Source organism: Epinephelus lanceolatus, chromosome 16, assembly GCF_041903045.1.
Source record: "Epinephelus lanceolatus isolate andai-2023 chromosome 16, ASM4190304v1, whole genome shotgun sequence".
Lineage (NCBI taxonomy): Eukaryota > Metazoa > Chordata > Actinopteri > Perciformes > Serranidae > Epinephelus > Epinephelus lanceolatus.
The window spans coordinates 15,820,127-15,836,554 of NC_135749.1; the positions used below are offsets into that span (position 1 = coordinate 15,820,127).

Consider the following 16,428-nt stretch of genomic DNA (forward strand, 5'->3'; position numbering starts at 1 on the left):
ATAATTGATTGGGCTGCTAATTCAAGTTTAACCGTATGCCAATGCTTCATTAAGACTGGGCTTTTTGAAGTTCTGTCCTTGAACACACAGAATTTCTCAAGTGTGACACTGAAAACTGACTTAGCGGCTGGTGTTTTACCACACCCAAACACCATGCAGGAGTTCTTCTTCTCTTTCTGCTCTGCTACTTTAACAGGCAGCAGCGACCCCCCCCCCTACCCCTCCTCACCCCTCCCTCCCCTCTCTGCTCAGCCTCTCCTCTCGTCCACCCCCACAAGAGCCTGATGATGTGCAGGCTCCACAGAGCAGGACTTTCAAACGATATCATTACCATTTCAAAGAACCTGCTGCTGCCTTATGGACCTACAAGCTGTGGCATGTTATATGGAGCAGGACGTTGTTTGCTACACATTAAATCACCACCTTGCATCTTTATCTAAATGACAACCAACTACATGCTATGCATTTCTGAGTCTGCCGCCTGTGTCGTTTCAATTAGGGAAAAGGCATCAATGCGGCGTGTGTATCTGCAGCTGTTACAAAGCATCGCTACCACTTGTGTTTCAAATAAAAGCCTTGTTTTCGCTTCTGTCAGTTACATGGCAGATACAGAGCAGAGACCAACAGGGAGGGAGCCTACATCACATGCAGGCCTCTGAGGATACATTTACACTGAAATAAGAGTCCAACACTTTAGAGAACACGATTCAGATTTGATTATTAATTGCCCAAACAGGCAAGGAGGCGTCCCAGACAGTGCAGAGGGGAATCTGTCAGCCCACCAGCTAGAGGTTCTCATTTAAATACTGCTGAACACAAACACAGACTTAAGCACCCAGCGGTTCCTGCTGCAACATTAATGTCCTCATTTATCCTCTTACACACAAATGCCAACCTTTGTTAGTCTCCATCCCCACCTCTCCTTTTCTCCTCCTTCAAGTCGCCCCCCACACCTTCACCGTCTCCCTCTCCTTTCCTGCCCTGTTTCTACTTCTTTGTATTTGCTTCCATACCTTCCACCTCATTCATTCCTCCACCCCTACCTTCACAGGCCCTTTCCCTCCCCTGTCTGCATTCCCCTCACTCTTTCACTGTGCTTTGTGCAACTCATTGTATCCAGCTCTCCCCCTCCTCCTCCTCCTCCTCTCCCTCTAGCCTTATCCTGCGTCCTGCATAGATATTGCACATTTCTCCAACACATCTGCCTCTCTCTTGTTTTGTTTCACTGTCTTTTTTTCCCCTCCTCTCTCTGCTTGGGGATCCTCTCGTGACATCATCACTCCTACAGTTACCATGGTTTCGGGGGAAAGGGGCCGTAATAACTGTTTGGATCAAACAGACAGGCTCGGTGCTGTTGCATCTTACTCTAAAAAAAACAAACAAAAGAACTAAAGGGGCTCAAGACATTCGAAGGAATTACACTTTATTACAGGATCCAGACATGGTTTGTGGGTATAAATGAAAACGTGACACGTGTGTGTGTGTGTGAGAGAGAGAGAGAGAGAGAGAGAGAGAGAGAGAGAGAGAGAGAGAGAGAGAGAGAGAGAGAGAGAGAGAGGATTTTGTGTGTGTGTGTGTGGTCAGGTCATTGTTAATGATGGGTCTGTGTGAATGAACAAGTCATCGTCGTACAGGTCTTCATCCAGGTCACCTTCCTCTTCGGTGAAATAGGTAGGGAAAGGAGGGTTGAGCAGGGTGGACTTCCTGGTTGGCAGTACAGTATCTCTTACCTGGAACACACACAGACACACACTTTTTTGTAAAAGTTGAAGTAGGGCAGGGTGATGTGCAGAAAAATATTACGTTATTTTTTACCAAATACCTTGATATTGCGAGGACACTGTGGAGTTGCCTTTTGATGCTGTAGCCGTAGTGCAGCCATTAAAACCAACATTTACTATTTTACGATATTCAAAATCTAAGAAGATGTCTAGTCTGCGATCACAGTATCGATATAGCATCAATATACTGCGCAGTCCTTGTATGGTACCTGGCACTCTGGTATTGATTGGACACAGTTGTGAGTATTTGGCTGCCCAACATTCATCTGTCTCTAACAACTTTGAAAATTATTATTGCAAATCAATTAGGCACAAAATGCCTGCATTCTCCTGCTTCTCAAATGTGAGGATTTATTGCTCATCTGCGTTTTATTTAACTCTAAATAGAATATTTTTGGGGTTTTGGACTGCTGCACTTCAGAAATGTCACCTTGGGGACTGAAAAATGTGTTACAGGCATTTACCACTGCTTTCTGGCATCTTTAAAATCTAATTAGCAGTTCTCAAACTTTTTCGGACATGCCTATCTTTAGAAGCAGATGACTTATGTAGAAATATGATTATTACATTGAGTTACTTTAATCTAGGTTTTCAAACACAGTAAAGAGACAGTGTCAGGTTCAGTAGCAGGCAGATATGTGCAGAGATAGACCTCAGGTGATGCTCAAGCACCTGCTCTGTAGGCCTCTAGCTGGATAAGTGCCCTTTTGTAAGGTATTTCTTTCCATATTTTATATTTTAGTTTGTAAGTTTGGCCCATGGCATCAATTCTCAATTAAAAGTGTGCTGCATTTGAGTTTTAATTGTGCCAGCCTGCCCCTCCCTCTTCTACTCCCCTTGTTGTCACAGCCACCACAGTTAACGCACACATATCGAGCACCCTTCAGAGCAGCATCCACGTCTCCCTGACCTGCCTTCATGAGCAGCCAGGTAACCATAGTGTTTGCCCAAAGCATCAGCATTGTTTGTCACTGCTGTGAAATTAAACCACTATTAAAATATCTCAATAGAGCCAAACTAACCTAGGCAACAACCCACTACTAAGCTTAATAACAAGCAAGCTAGTCTGGTGTAAAACCACAGTGTCGCTCCAACTCTCTGGCAGATTTATGTTCACAAGCTCCCCGGAGCAAGCAGAGACAGATGCTGAACTTTTTGCCCCTTCTACTTGTCTTCATAAACCAAAACCTAACTTGAAATAATGTTTGCCTCTCCCACACCGTGGCTCTGATATTTCATTTGAAGAAATCTGACGTGGTTTGGTGCTGCAGAAACACTGTGTGCACAAAGAGCACAGGAGGAGGAGAGGAAGAGCGTGTGTCTGCTCTCTGGGATTCTTTAAGAATATTTAAAGCGTATTTAGAAGATAATTATTAGAATTAGTGCAGTTCTCTCCCAAACAAAACTGTATTGTTGACAGATTCTAAGGCGGCGGATTAGATTTAAAAAATGTGTATTTAATCTCATTAATGAACCAACAGGAACTAAAGCAACATTTGACTGAATCACATGTTTAATTAAAGAGTTCTGATGGGAAAGTAACAACATGAGAAAATATAAAAACAAGGCATGTAGGGAAGGAACATGGTTGTAAGAGCCTGAGTTTAATGTAAATAAACCAACAGACATGTTTTTCTCTCTAGCACTCTGGATTTCATATCTAATTGATGACCTCTGACATAGAAATCATCCTCAGAGTGTGTCTGTGTGTCAGAGCAGCATCAAGACACTTCCACCATAAACTGATGCAAATAAAAAGTCACCAGAATGCAGGAAATCAAGTGTTTGATGCCTGAAGTTTACCAGGGGAGGACCCCCAGACACTGCGCTTCATATGGTCCCCACCTATGTTCAGGCAAATAAACACCCTTGTCTGCATGACTTTAAGGGCATTGAAATAAATAGCTGAAATAAACATGTGTAAAAGATGTGATTCTTTTTTTGCTTGACCACCAGCTTCCAGAAATATCTGCACACCGCTGGTGGTAGGTTTAAAGATTTGTACCCTCAGAAAAGTGGACAATCACACAGAAGAGCTAGACTCCCTTTAACAATTAGAAATTCAAAAATGGAAAAATAAAATTAGGTAAAATGTTGGTGGTGATTGTACCTCACAAATTCAAATTTACGACTATTTAATGGCCCAATATTTACAAAACGAAATGTAAGACTTTTTAAGGACCTGCAGACACACTTTTAATTTGAATCAATCATTAACAACATCGGGGAAAATACTTATAGTAGTTTAATATTATTGAAACCAAACAAAAATAATTATGCTAGCAATATCAGTGTCTGTTTAGTGTTCCCAAATGAACCTTAATCATTTACTTTTTCCGTGGTCTATGCACCCAAGGGTCCCTGACTCCCTGGGCTGACTGATTACCCTAAAAAAAATCTATTTAAAAATTACTAATAATTGTTACCCATAGTCTTAAATCTAATTAATAAACCATAATTGTTCTTTGTTAACATCGGGACAGTGGTATTGCACACAATGACAAAAACAAACAGTAAACAAACATTATTAACTTGTGCCCATAAGGGTAATAGAAGTGGATCCAGGTGTGTGTGTGTGTGTGTGTGTGTGTGTGTGTGTGTGTGTGTGTGAGAGATAGCTGAGCTGTGTGAAATGCAATGCACATTTGTATTCATTATCGCTTGTCTGCAAAACAAATAATAGTCTGCGTGTGTCCGCACACACACATACACGCACACACACACACACACATACAAGGCGAACACAACATGCTGAGTATGGAGATGGATGCGGTGGATATTACTAGCATCATTAAGGTGCACGCTCCCATTCCTTCACACAAAAACACACAAACAGATTCATGCATACACACACACACACACTCACACGCACTGCTGATCCAGCACTGTGTCAATGAAGATAGATCACACTGTCTTGCAGGTGTGACAGTGTTTTACAGGTGCAAGGTCAAACTCGTCCCTGTCAGAACACTAAGCATGCTGGGGTTGACCTTAAACTTTACACTTCACTCCCAAGTGTGTGTGTGTGTGTGTGTGTGTCGTTATTTTTACCTTCAATAAGCAGTTCCTGTGTCCGGGGACGGAGCCGTTAACATACAGCACATCATACTTGGTATTGACCCTCCATATCTGGGAGAGAGAAGAGGCAGATGAGAGTATTGAACTGAAATTGCAGTCAAGGACACACAAGTTCAAAACCACAACTGTGTGGGTGTCGTCTTGTGAGCGTGTACCTTCAGTCCATAGGCTGTGACGGAGATGTTTCCCATCTGGCCAGGCATCTTTTTTCCTTTCCAAACTTTGGCTGGATCCTAGACGCAGATGATAAAAGACACACGCTCACATTACTGGATTATGGGAAGCCAACTGTTCATGTCTGGCATGCATGAGCATCTTATGCAGTGTGTGTGTGTGTGTGTGTGTGTGTGTGTGTGTCTGTGTGTGTCTTACCCCTCCAGGTCCAAGAGACCCTGGTCTGCGATGAGTTTTGGTTTGACCATGGGTGGCTGGCTGACCTTTGAACCCCCATCGCTTCATTACGCCTTGAAAACCTTTGCCAATGCTACACACACAAACACAAGAAAATTCACCCTCATTATTTAAAGTGCGCTGACTTGTTGCCTGAGAGGACAACCATGTACAAAGAGAGGTTTGGACTTTGGACTTTCTTGTAAAGTCAAAAACTGATCTATCTTCTCAACATGCTGCTAAAAGTGGGGAAGAAGTAGTTGTGGGAAGCCAAGATGAAGCGCCAGCGAAGAGGGAGAGCTGGCATAACAGAACTTACGATTTGGCTGTGACGTCCACATATTGGCCTGGGCGGAAATGTGCTGCATACAGAGGAGTGCCTGTACACACAACAAACAAGACAACATGACAAATTGTGTACAAAACTGTCAGAAAATAGAAAATAGATTTTACTGTGTGACGTGGAAAACAAAGTATATGAGTATTTCTTTAAAGGGAACCTATTGTGCTCATTTTAAAGTTGATACTTGTACTTTGGGGCTTCTATTAGAACATATTTACACACTTTAATATTCAAAAACCACTTTATCTTCTTCCTATTGCCTGTGCTGGACACATGTATTCACCCCTTCTGCCTGTGTCTTTAAGCCTTCCTCTTTAAAAGCCTAGTCTGCTCTGATTGGTTAGTGTTACTGTGTCTTCTGTATTTCAGTGTTTCTGCACCATAATTGCAGCCAGGCAAATGACTAATGAAGTACAGCAGCACCTCTACTGTGAAATATCACCAAAAAAAAAAAGCTTCTAAACACAACCGGACATGTTCAAGCAGGAGTATGATCTGAAACTGGGTAGAACTTAACAACATCAGGAACCAAGATTACATGTTTCCCTCACACTAGCATGCAGCTACATTCTGCAGTACACATTAACAAAATTCTGTTTATGAAAACAATATTCTTCTCTCTAGGAATATGATGCAAAATCTGGGAGAAATAAACAACATCAGCAACCAAGAATACATGTTTCTCGTTATTAGCAGGTAGCTACATGTAGCAGTTTATGTAACGTAAACACTTGCAGTCATGTGCCTGGAGCAGATGACTAAATAAAGAAATCTATCACGAGGTGACGTCACCTTGTCTCCAAAGTATATATATATATAAAAAAAGTTGGAAACAGAGTATTCGAAACGTTCTGAAGGTTTATGCTCACAGGGATTACTTATACATATGTTTACCTCATTATTTGAAACTCTGGCCATGATCAATATGAACATCTATCAATATAACATTATGACAGACAGTGATGGGCTTGCTACTTGTTAGTCTTTTCAAAAGTAATAGAGTTACTTTACTTATTACACCCTGCCAACAGTAATTCGTTACACTACTTGCTATATTACTTTTCTGTTACACCCCATAAAAGCGGCATTTGCGTTCCTCCGCATAATTGAGATGTGTGCCTCTGTGTGAATGTCAGGGTAATTGCCGTTAAATGTAGCTAATGCTAGATAGCCTCTATTTACCTGGGGGCTTCCTGTTGCCTGTGACCGGTATTTTCCCAAAGCTCTGCCCAAAAGACGGAGACTCACTCGTGGAGCAACATTACAGCCACCACATATCACTTCATCACTTCTTTGTAGCTGCAGCTGTGCGCGATTAAAATCCAGTTTTCATCTTTCCTCCTGACAAAGCCAAAACGTTGGGAATCTTTCCAGCCGCTAAGTAAGTGTTTCCAACTAGCTTGCTGCTTTACAACATGCGTGCGCAGCACAACTATTACGAAAATGAGTCCGCTGATGTGACTGTTGTATTTCAAGTTGGCAGTGATGTGACTAGTAACTACTGGTTACTGGAAAAAGTAATAACATTACTGTAACGCGTTACTGCCCAACACTGATGACAGAAAAAAGGCAGAATAGATCCCCTTTAAGTACAAGCTAATGCGTGTGCATATACCTGGCTTGATGATGGCGTTGTCTGACACTTTAAAGGTGGTGACTTTCTGTTTCGGAGGCACGCCTGCATTCCTGAACATCTCCATTTCCCCTTCAGACCTCTGCCGGTCAGAATGATGAAAAGAAGACATACGTATTAGGATGGAGGGAGGGAGGGAAATAAAGTGGTAAAAGAAGAACCAACAGCAGTTGGACTTTGGCATTTTAAAATTAAACGTGGGCCTGTTATGACTGTATGGGAGCCAAACACACACACACACACACACACACACACACACACACACACACACACACACACACACACACACGGAGGCATACGCATGCACACTTGGCAGCGAGCATCTCTGACATTTGCTTTCGCTCGGCTCGCTCTCATCTCAGCCCCTCCAGTCACTCTAAACTCTCTCTCTCCCTTTCAACAGAAGGGTGAAAATCAGCCTGCCAAAGCTTCTCACTCCGACAAACGCTGCCTGACTGGAGAGTGATGTGGCGGCTGTGTGAGAGGGATTCTAAACAACTTCACGTTCAACACCGGCCCATCAAGCATCTATCAAGACTCAATGAATAAATTACACTTTGATTTATTCATTCTTGTTTATCTTTTTTTTCCTTAAAAAGATGGATGGAACATACAAAAAGGAAAAAGTCCTCCTCATACATACTAAGAGGAGATTTTCTTAAAAAAACAATACCTGCCTTAAACTGTCTTCCCATTCTGAAAAGCAAGTACAGGTTCACAGAGCAAACTGAAGAGCCATTGTTGCTGTCTATCACTTCAGGTTGCAGTGTGTGTGTGTGTGTGTGTGTGTGTGTGTGTTATAGAGGTCAGATATGCAGTCTGAGGCTGTGATGGGACCTTAGAGTTTATTATGAGCATGAAAGACACTTCTAAATGTGCGAGGGCTTGTCATTGTAAGTGGGACGTAGCAGCAATGAAATCTATTGGATTCTGCTCATTTAGACACCAAAGATGAAATATACTCACTGATGGTCGGGTATAATTTCCTGACTACGGATCTGTATTCATAAAAGGTCCTAAAACTGGGAGGCCTGATACGAGCTCAGTGCTACAGGGAAATGACAAAATTCAGTTATGCTTCCATAAAGCTGTCACACTGATTAGATTTTTTTTTGCATGATTATGAAATGTAGCCAGAACTAAAATGAGCAGAAATGGACGTTGTGATGTGATAAAGTAATTGGCACCGGCCGCTCTGCTGGCATTAAGAGCAAAGTGACTGGTGTGATTAGATATTAGGGATGCAATTTACAATTAATTTCAGTAATTAATCTGCAGATTGTTTTCGTGTTTTCATATTTGATTAACAGTTTAGCCTATAAAATGACAAAATGTTGTAAGAAATGCTCATCGCAATTTCCCAGAACCCAAAATGACATCTTAAATTTGCTTCATTTGTCCAACCAACTGTCCAGAACCCAAAGACTCACCATTTAGTATCATACAACATAATGAAGAAAAGCAGCTAATCCTCACATTTAAGAAGCTTTAAAAAGCAAATGTTTGACATTTTTGCTTGAAAAATGACTGAACGTTGATCAAAATAGTTGCCAATTAACTTTCTTTCAATCAAATATACAGCTAATTAATGGGGCTACACATTGCAGGTCGACTAGACATGATATTCTTAGACATTAAATATCAGTATAAATTAAATGGTTAAACAAGTCATCAGTTTTAGCCCTGTTTATGATTCATGTAATTATTGTTATATGTAAAGTAACTGTCTAAAATTTGCGTCAGATGACCCATTAATCAAATAATTTGTGTAGTCAAAATCGTGACTTAAAAATGTTGTTGCTCAGCCTCTAACTTTGTGAAAGTTCAAACAACTGAGTGAACGGCTGCTTTTAAAGTTAAGTAATCTCGGAACCTCTCAGTCTCACGACAATGAGTCTCTGGGGGCAACAACAAATATTTCCAGAGTTCCAGAGTAGCCAGCAAATATTAGGGCCGAGACTTCCTCTTCTGTATGCTGGTCATTTCTGCTAATCTCTATAAACAGAAAGACCAGACGATAGCCGATGGGTTGTGAGGCCGCATTTTGGCCAATGCTTTCCACACTGGCTGTTTCCCTGATGCTCAAACATGATTGGTCAATACTACTTGGATTACAAATGGAAACCAGAACACTGCCCACAGATTCTGCATACATATGTGGATATCTTTTAATAAAGAATAAAAGATGAGTAACGTTGGCAATTTCTCAAGCTATTGGGAGGCAAAAATAAATGAGCACACAATAATAATTATGTTTCTGTGTAGGCAGAGCTGCTCATTATAAATACTGCTGGCCCTTTGCTGAACACAAAAATGTTTTTTAATCATTATATATTTTCAAAAAAGGTCAAATTGACAAAGAAACTCTTCCAACTCATTTCAGAAACATTTGCTTTTGCTTAAAGTTTAACTATGTAACTTTTGATAGAAATAACACATTACTACACTGAATGAAAAGGTGAAGTCAGAGGCGATTAACATACCATGCTGAATTCAATACTGAGGAATTTGGCTGCTACAGCCTTAAGCCTAGTTCACATTACACGATTTTCACTGCGGGGGTGAGTCTGCCACGACAAGTCCTCATATGTGAACAAGCCTATGAGCAAGTCGCCCCCTCGTCTGCGACTGGGACTGGATATCTGGCATGCTAGAAAACTGGAGAAGTCTGACACGACTGACAAAGAGCATCAGCCAATGAGAGGCGAGATACGTCCCACGTCAGCACGCAGGAGGACGGAAGAAATGTGAGGAGGACAAGCTGCAGGGTTGCCACTTGCCAGGTCCGCTTATTAGCTGCGACTTTGGGCTTGTTTCTAAAGTGGAGTTGCTTATTTGGGCTTGCTCTCTAAACATCACCTTTCTCTCTATATATCCATCTAATACATTATTTAAACGCATGATAGTCGCTTCTTTTGGGCTTGTTTCCATAGCCCTGGTTGCTTGTTTCTCTCCCAAGATCTGGCAACACTGATCAAGCCAGCAAGCAATAACAACAATGGCGGCATCCACAGGATCGCGGGGAGCGCGTTGTGTTTGGACCCAGGCCCTGGAGGCAGATCTGATTCAACACTGGGAAGAATATCCATGCCTTTACGATGTGTCGTCTCCAAGTTTGGTGATGTCACCGCGTTATCTGGGGCTCTGTCGGTGAAGGCTCAGTGGAGAAATCTTGTGGTGTGCACACACAGGTCGTAACGCAGTTGGCGAGACTCCCGCTGACAGAAACACACCTCGCCAGTTATGAACACTCAAAAGATAACGATAGTCTCCATGACGCAAAATCAGGGTGAAAATCGTGTAATGTGAACTAGGCTTTGCTTGGTCCAGAATGACCAGTAGCTCAGGGCGGCTAATGTTGGCAAACTCAAACAGTGTTTCCCCTACCATTACATTAGGGGGAGCCTTTTAATTGTTGGCTTCAGCCTCTCATGGTGAAACAAAGCAGAGGCATTTCAGTTTTCTGTGATTATTCTCACAGGTTTATTACTTATCAAATCATAACCCAAGTGATATTTTTGTTTTCCTAAAATGTACTTTTTAAAAACCTGTAGTAAATACTTTTTACACTATTTGGTCTCTACCAACTCCTGAGAGAAATATCAGGCTCTCTAGCTGCTGGATTCTCTACTATGTTCACCAGCTGGTCTGTTACTGTGTCCTTCTGCAGTTTGGTGCTGAGCAGGCGGTGTACAGTGGCTTTTCAGAGCTTTTTCATTGAAAACAGCTGCCTGCTGCGTCTGTCTGTCCACAAATACCATTTCACAGCAAAGATAAAAACCTCACACTTTTTTTTTTTTTTTTTTTATGACATTTACAGCTGTTTCTTACATGGAATGGTGATACGTTTTTCCCTCCTACCACAAGGGCGGCAGAGCGTCCGTCATTTTCTTCCTTGGACAGGTGCTTTATTACATGGCAGTCCTGCACCTGGAAAAAGGAACAGAGGCTGGATTAACATTAGTCACAGCCCGATTGCGGTTTTCTCTGTGCTACTTCTTTCCTCCTGACCTACATAACCACCTACGTGAACACCACAAAAAAATACAAGCCCCTGGTGTAAAACATTTCAACATGGGGCCCCCGCTAACTCAATCAACAACAGAAATACATCACAGGCATTTAGCAATACATGTTACATAAGAAGTAAATCAGAGGATGAGAAAAGAGGAGGAAAATGTTTTCTTATGAAGCAACAATGAAGCCTGTGCTGTATTTATTCACTGCATTATGACGTACTTTCAGTTTCGCTTCAGATAGAATGTGTGCCAAAGTGGTGGGAGTACTTTCTCCCTGAGAAAGTAAATTTAAATGCTCTACTTTTCATCTAGCACAGAGCGTTCTTGTGTCAGCCGAAAAGAATCAAATGACTAAATGTGACAAAAGTGAATCAGCAGATGGGGGTAGAAGCTACTGTATGGCCTTGAATCTGATATCAAGTGGAGGTGATGACAAAGTTTAAAAAGTCTGAGTATTAACACTAACATTTTACTGAAATTGCAATAGAAGTTTTTTGTGCTACCCACTAAAGTATATCATTATCAATAAAGAGCAGAATAAACACAGAAGGCCGCGGTCTGCCATCAATTTACTTCGCTGACAGAATAGCTGATGAGATTAAAACGTGATCTGAATAAACCTGACTAGGAATATCTCCTCTTTGCACCTTGCACGATCAGAGGCTGCAGGTGAGGTTTCAAGCTGTTCAATATTTGCTAGTGTTCCCCCTCACTCCACAGAACAATCCAATTTATCTGACTGCTTTTCTGACCTGCTGGTCATTTCATTATGGATGACTAAGAGGTATTATCATTCCTGAAGAATACAGGCAGCTGTTTTGATGCAAAGCTGAGGCACAACAGAGAAGACAACAGGTGTGTGTGTGTGTGTGTGTGTGTGTGTGTGTGTGCTACCTGCAACATGGTGACTACATGTCTTTCTCCTGTTTTCGTCCAGATAGGAGCCATCCCCAGCTTCACGGCTACTAACCCAACTCTTTGACTACCTGTGAAGACGGACAGATGAAAAGACCGTTTAAGTGCGAGCCAACAGGTAGAGGATTCACGATGTACACAGCTCTCAGTATTGATAACACCAACCCTCTGTCCATTGATGACGCTCCCAGGGTTCATCTTTGAGAGGGTTTAGCTTTTCAGCTGTTTGTTTTCTGTATTCCTCTGCCATACTCTTCCTCATGTACTCCTGGTTGTCCTCTGTGAGGTGTTCCTCGAACCATGTTGTGGTCTTCACTGTCCTGATACAACCCAATGAATGGGCAGGACTGCCAGATAAAAAAAAAGGTAGTTATTTACAAAGACGACAATCACGTATGTCCAGAGCTACACTAATAATCAGGCTCACACAGAATCTGCAGACGCAGAATTCTGACACCTCCTCAGATTTTTTAAAAAAATATTGTCTTAAATAAATATTGTCCATCACATTATAAGCACAAAATAACTTGAAAATGTAAAAACACAGTCCACTAAATTCTGCAGGTTTTCATTCTGGATCACTGCTCATAACTGTTAAAAAAATGTCCAATCAAAACAAGACTGTCAGGTAGCATACATGCATATGTACATATGTATTAAAGAGCTGCAACTGACAATTATTTTGTCCTGTTGAATCATGTTCAGGTTTTTTTTTTGAGTCAATGAAAAGAAAACTGCTGATCACAATTTCCCAGAGTACAAGGTGGCAACTACACATCGTTAATTCTGTCTGACAAACAGCCACAAAATCAAACATGTGCCGTTTATAATGCTACGAGACAGAGATAGGAAGCAAACTGTCACATAAGGGAGAAGCTGACCTGGTATTTCTGACTAACTAATTGCAAACTAACTTGCTCCTTTATTCTTTTTGAAGATCATAACTCAAGAAATTTGCATTGCAGCGTCAGATCTCACGCTGCTCTGTCACTTTACTTTACCAAGTCACTTCAGTCACTGCAGTGTCCTTGCTGGTGAGTAATGAGCAGGACAGTTTGTGCATTTTAAGTGCATAAATGCCACTGTTTAATTACGAGTCGAACCAGAAATAAATAAAAAGAGGCCTGAATGAACCCTGGTGACATTTTGTCATATTAAAGTCTGCCCACGTCTGCTTGCAGATGGCTATTAAGACATTACTCATCTGTAACTGTAGACTGGGACTGTGGAGTGGTTCATCAGTTTTGTCCTTTACAACAGTGTCTATATTGATCTTTAAGTAACTTTATTTCGCGTAGAAGAGTGAAAATAAAACACAAACACAACACAAACGCCCCGATGCGTTATATCAATTATAATTCACTGGGAATTAGAGGCAAGCTAGCGTTACTTATAAAGAGAAAACTGTAACATTAGCTAGTTAATTAGCAAACAAAATGCCCTGGTATAAAAGCAAAGGAAAATCAAAGCAGCCCCATTTAACGAAGCTACATGCTAAAGTTAACTTCAGTTATATTAGCACAACTAGCCACTTAGCATTAGCCACCTTTCAGCCGTTGCTCGCAGAGAAATGAGACGAGTTCCCCGCTGGAGAAGAAACCGACAGCTCCACGCCGCCATTTTGTTCTTTAATATATACACTTCCACATAAATATAAGAAAAAATACACACAAACTAGAGGAACATGGGACTCTCACAACAAATGCACACCCATGCCTTAGTTTTCGTCCTGTCCTAATGTCACCCTGGCTACTTCCGGTACGTGACAAAACAGTTCCGCTGCATAGAGCGTCGTGATGACAAGGTTCCGCACGAATACCGGATTCATATTTTTTTTTAAATGATAACCAATTAAATCTGATATCCTGATATTAAACTATTATATTTACATGGTCGTATAAATCTTAAAGTTAAGTTATATTAAAAATAATAAAAGTTAATTATTGACCTTGGAAACAGCAGTAACAGCAACAATTTTACCTTAAGGTCAGTTCAGTAGTTTAAAAGCTTTCAATCAAATTGCATGATCTTCATCAACAAATGGATTTTGCCCACCTGAAAATGCTGATGTTTACATTTCCATTTTTGAACACTATAAAATGCTAAAAAGAATACAAAACAATGACAAATAAAACAAATAAGCATGATAAAAAATATTTTATTATGTCCAATATCAAGTAAAACAAGTCCTGTTGATTTGAGGCTCTGTTCTGACGGTCTCCTGAATTATAACAATATAGCCAATTATAACCCAGATATTATATCAGAAAAGAATAGTGTAGAAGGTAAAGTTGGATTTTTACTCATTTTCAGTGGTTTCTTCCACCCTTTATATAACTGATCCTCTCAGTGTAACTCCTCTGATGTGGGTAGTCTCTGAAAAAGATATCAGAGAGGCTCATGTGTTGAATACTGATCCGACTGTCAGACACTGAGGCACGTATGGAGTGCACTCTCAGGACAGCCCAACTTTGGCTCCCCCTAATTAACTATATGGAGATTCGTCAGATAATTAATTCTTGCATTTTAATGTCTGTCTGGGAGACGTAGAGAAAGTGAAAGAGACATGTTGTGGATGAAGGTGTCATGAACCTGCATTTCACAATACTTGAAACTGCCACAAGCACAAATAACACTGTCGGCTCATAGGGCTGTCCATGAGTGAGACAGAGAGGGAGGTGTGTGATAGCTAACTTCAGTGGAGGTCTGTATATATATATATATATATAGTTTGAATATGTGACGGCAAACTGAGAAACAGAAGCTCACGAGGTGGAAAACCAAATCAACTAATAGGCCGCCAACTGCTTTTTTCTTTGTTATTCTAGATCTCCACATTGCATCCCTGAACACACACAAATTTTTTATTTTATCACTTAGGAGGAAGTTTCATTGTTTTTCATTAATTCCTTGGAGACTAAAACCTAAATTAGCTGTAACCATAACATGCCTAGCCCCATTTCTATTTCTATAACTAGAACTTTTACCAAAAACCAAGTCCTAATGTTAACTGAAAACTTTTTGTCCACAAAAGTGAGCTTTTGCAACAGTGTGAACATGTCTATACAACACAATTAATACAAGTACACATGCAAACAAACATCAGATCACACAAAAATGAGAAAACCAAAGTGTCTTTATTATAATCAACATGCAGAATACAGAAAAAAACATTTTTCAGCTCACAGATGAGAGTCTACCACACACGCTTTTCTATCCTCCCAAAACTCTTTACAATGTAAGAAGGTTAATAAGAAATTATTACAATTATTCAGTTGTTCATTTCCATTTAGCAAAATCTCAAACAAATCTGTAGAAAAGAACCCCCAAACACCCAAGACAACCCTGAATGTCACTCAAATGACAGAGATACTTTATTTCATAACTAGCAAGCGGGTACTGGAGATTGGATATTAGCAGGAGCTGAATTATTCATGCATTTATGCAGTACACTAACAGGGATACTACCATTCCCATAAATAACATTTGCAATGCTAATTCTAAGCATTTCGGGCTATGCAATCACATATTTTTGGCTTTTCCTACCCACAGATCTTTTGGTTCGTGAACTTGCTAGTTATCTAAATAAGGTAGGAGTGTCATTTCTCTGGGTGGGCTATGGTCTGAGTCTGCATGCTGGTTCAGAAGACTGCTCTTATTTCTATAAACATCTTTTAGATATACAGTAGATAGTAATAATTTCCCAGGTGATGCCATTGTGGCCGAACATGCAATAGTCATCAATGGAGTAGTTCAAATTGTTTCACCAGAACGAGCTAATTCTCTGAGCTAGACTACTGTATGTATGTAATATGGTTATGTGTACATGTTTGTTTGTGTGCGTATGTGTGCTTGTGCTTTTACATGTGTATATGTATTATACAGTACATAAATGTATATATATATATATATGATATATATATGTGTGTATTGGAGTGTATAATTGCATGTAGTCCATTGTCAGGGGCTGAAGGTTCTTGTGGACTCATAATCCGACATACACTTGGGTTTGATGCCTTTAGCATTGTAGTAATCCACCACCTGGTTAGGGACTTCTGCCAAAACACTCTTAGCCAGTGCGGCTGGGGAGGCCTGGAAACACAGAGACAGATGGACAGAGAGGAGCGGAGAGGTCACAAACGAACGCACATCACCGGCCATGCATGATTCTAGAATGTTAAAATATGCTGTTGAGCCCAATGCTGTCAAAGGTCTGGACTACTGAGACTGATGTGATCAGACAAGCTCATTTGACAACCTCAAAACACC

General features: G+C 40.8%; 2 protein-coding genes across 3 annotated transcripts in view; both read right to left on the minus strand.

The window, feature by feature from the left end:
• Positions 1–1,406: 1,406 nt before the first annotated feature.
• Positions 1,407–13,913, minus strand: mrpl3 (mitochondrial ribosomal protein L3). 2 transcript variants are annotated; one of them, XM_078175689.1, is made up of 11 exons: positions 13,706–13,913; positions 12,325–12,506; positions 12,139–12,230; positions 11,057–11,155; positions 7,208–7,307; positions 5,569–5,629; positions 5,232–5,343; positions 5,015–5,092; positions 4,833–4,910; positions 1,558–1,730; positions 1,407–1,524 (listed from the first exon to the last, which is right to left on the minus strand). In XM_078175689.1, the coding sequence occupies exons 1-10, from the start codon at positions 13,777–13,779 to the stop codon at positions 1,581–1,583; spliced, it is 1,026 nt and encodes a 341-aa protein (XP_078031815.1). In that variant the 5' UTR covers positions 13,780–13,913; the 3' UTR covers positions 1,407–1,524; positions 1,558–1,580. The 2 variants fall into 2 exon arrangements, with proteins under 2 accessions (XP_078031815.1, XP_033493156.2); XM_033637265.2 differs by having other exon boundaries at positions 1,407–1,730.
• A 1,364-nt stretch (positions 13,914–15,277) lies between these two features.
• cpne4b (copine IVb) overlaps positions 15,278–16,428 on the minus strand; it is a 29,975-nt gene continuing 28,824 nt past the window's right edge. The window contains exon 16 of the mRNA XM_033637264.2: positions 15,278–16,251. Coding sequence (XP_033493155.2) covers positions 16,120–16,251 — 132 coding nt within the window. The 3' untranslated portion in view covers positions 15,278–16,119. The remainder of the gene's footprint in view (positions 16,252–16,428) is intronic.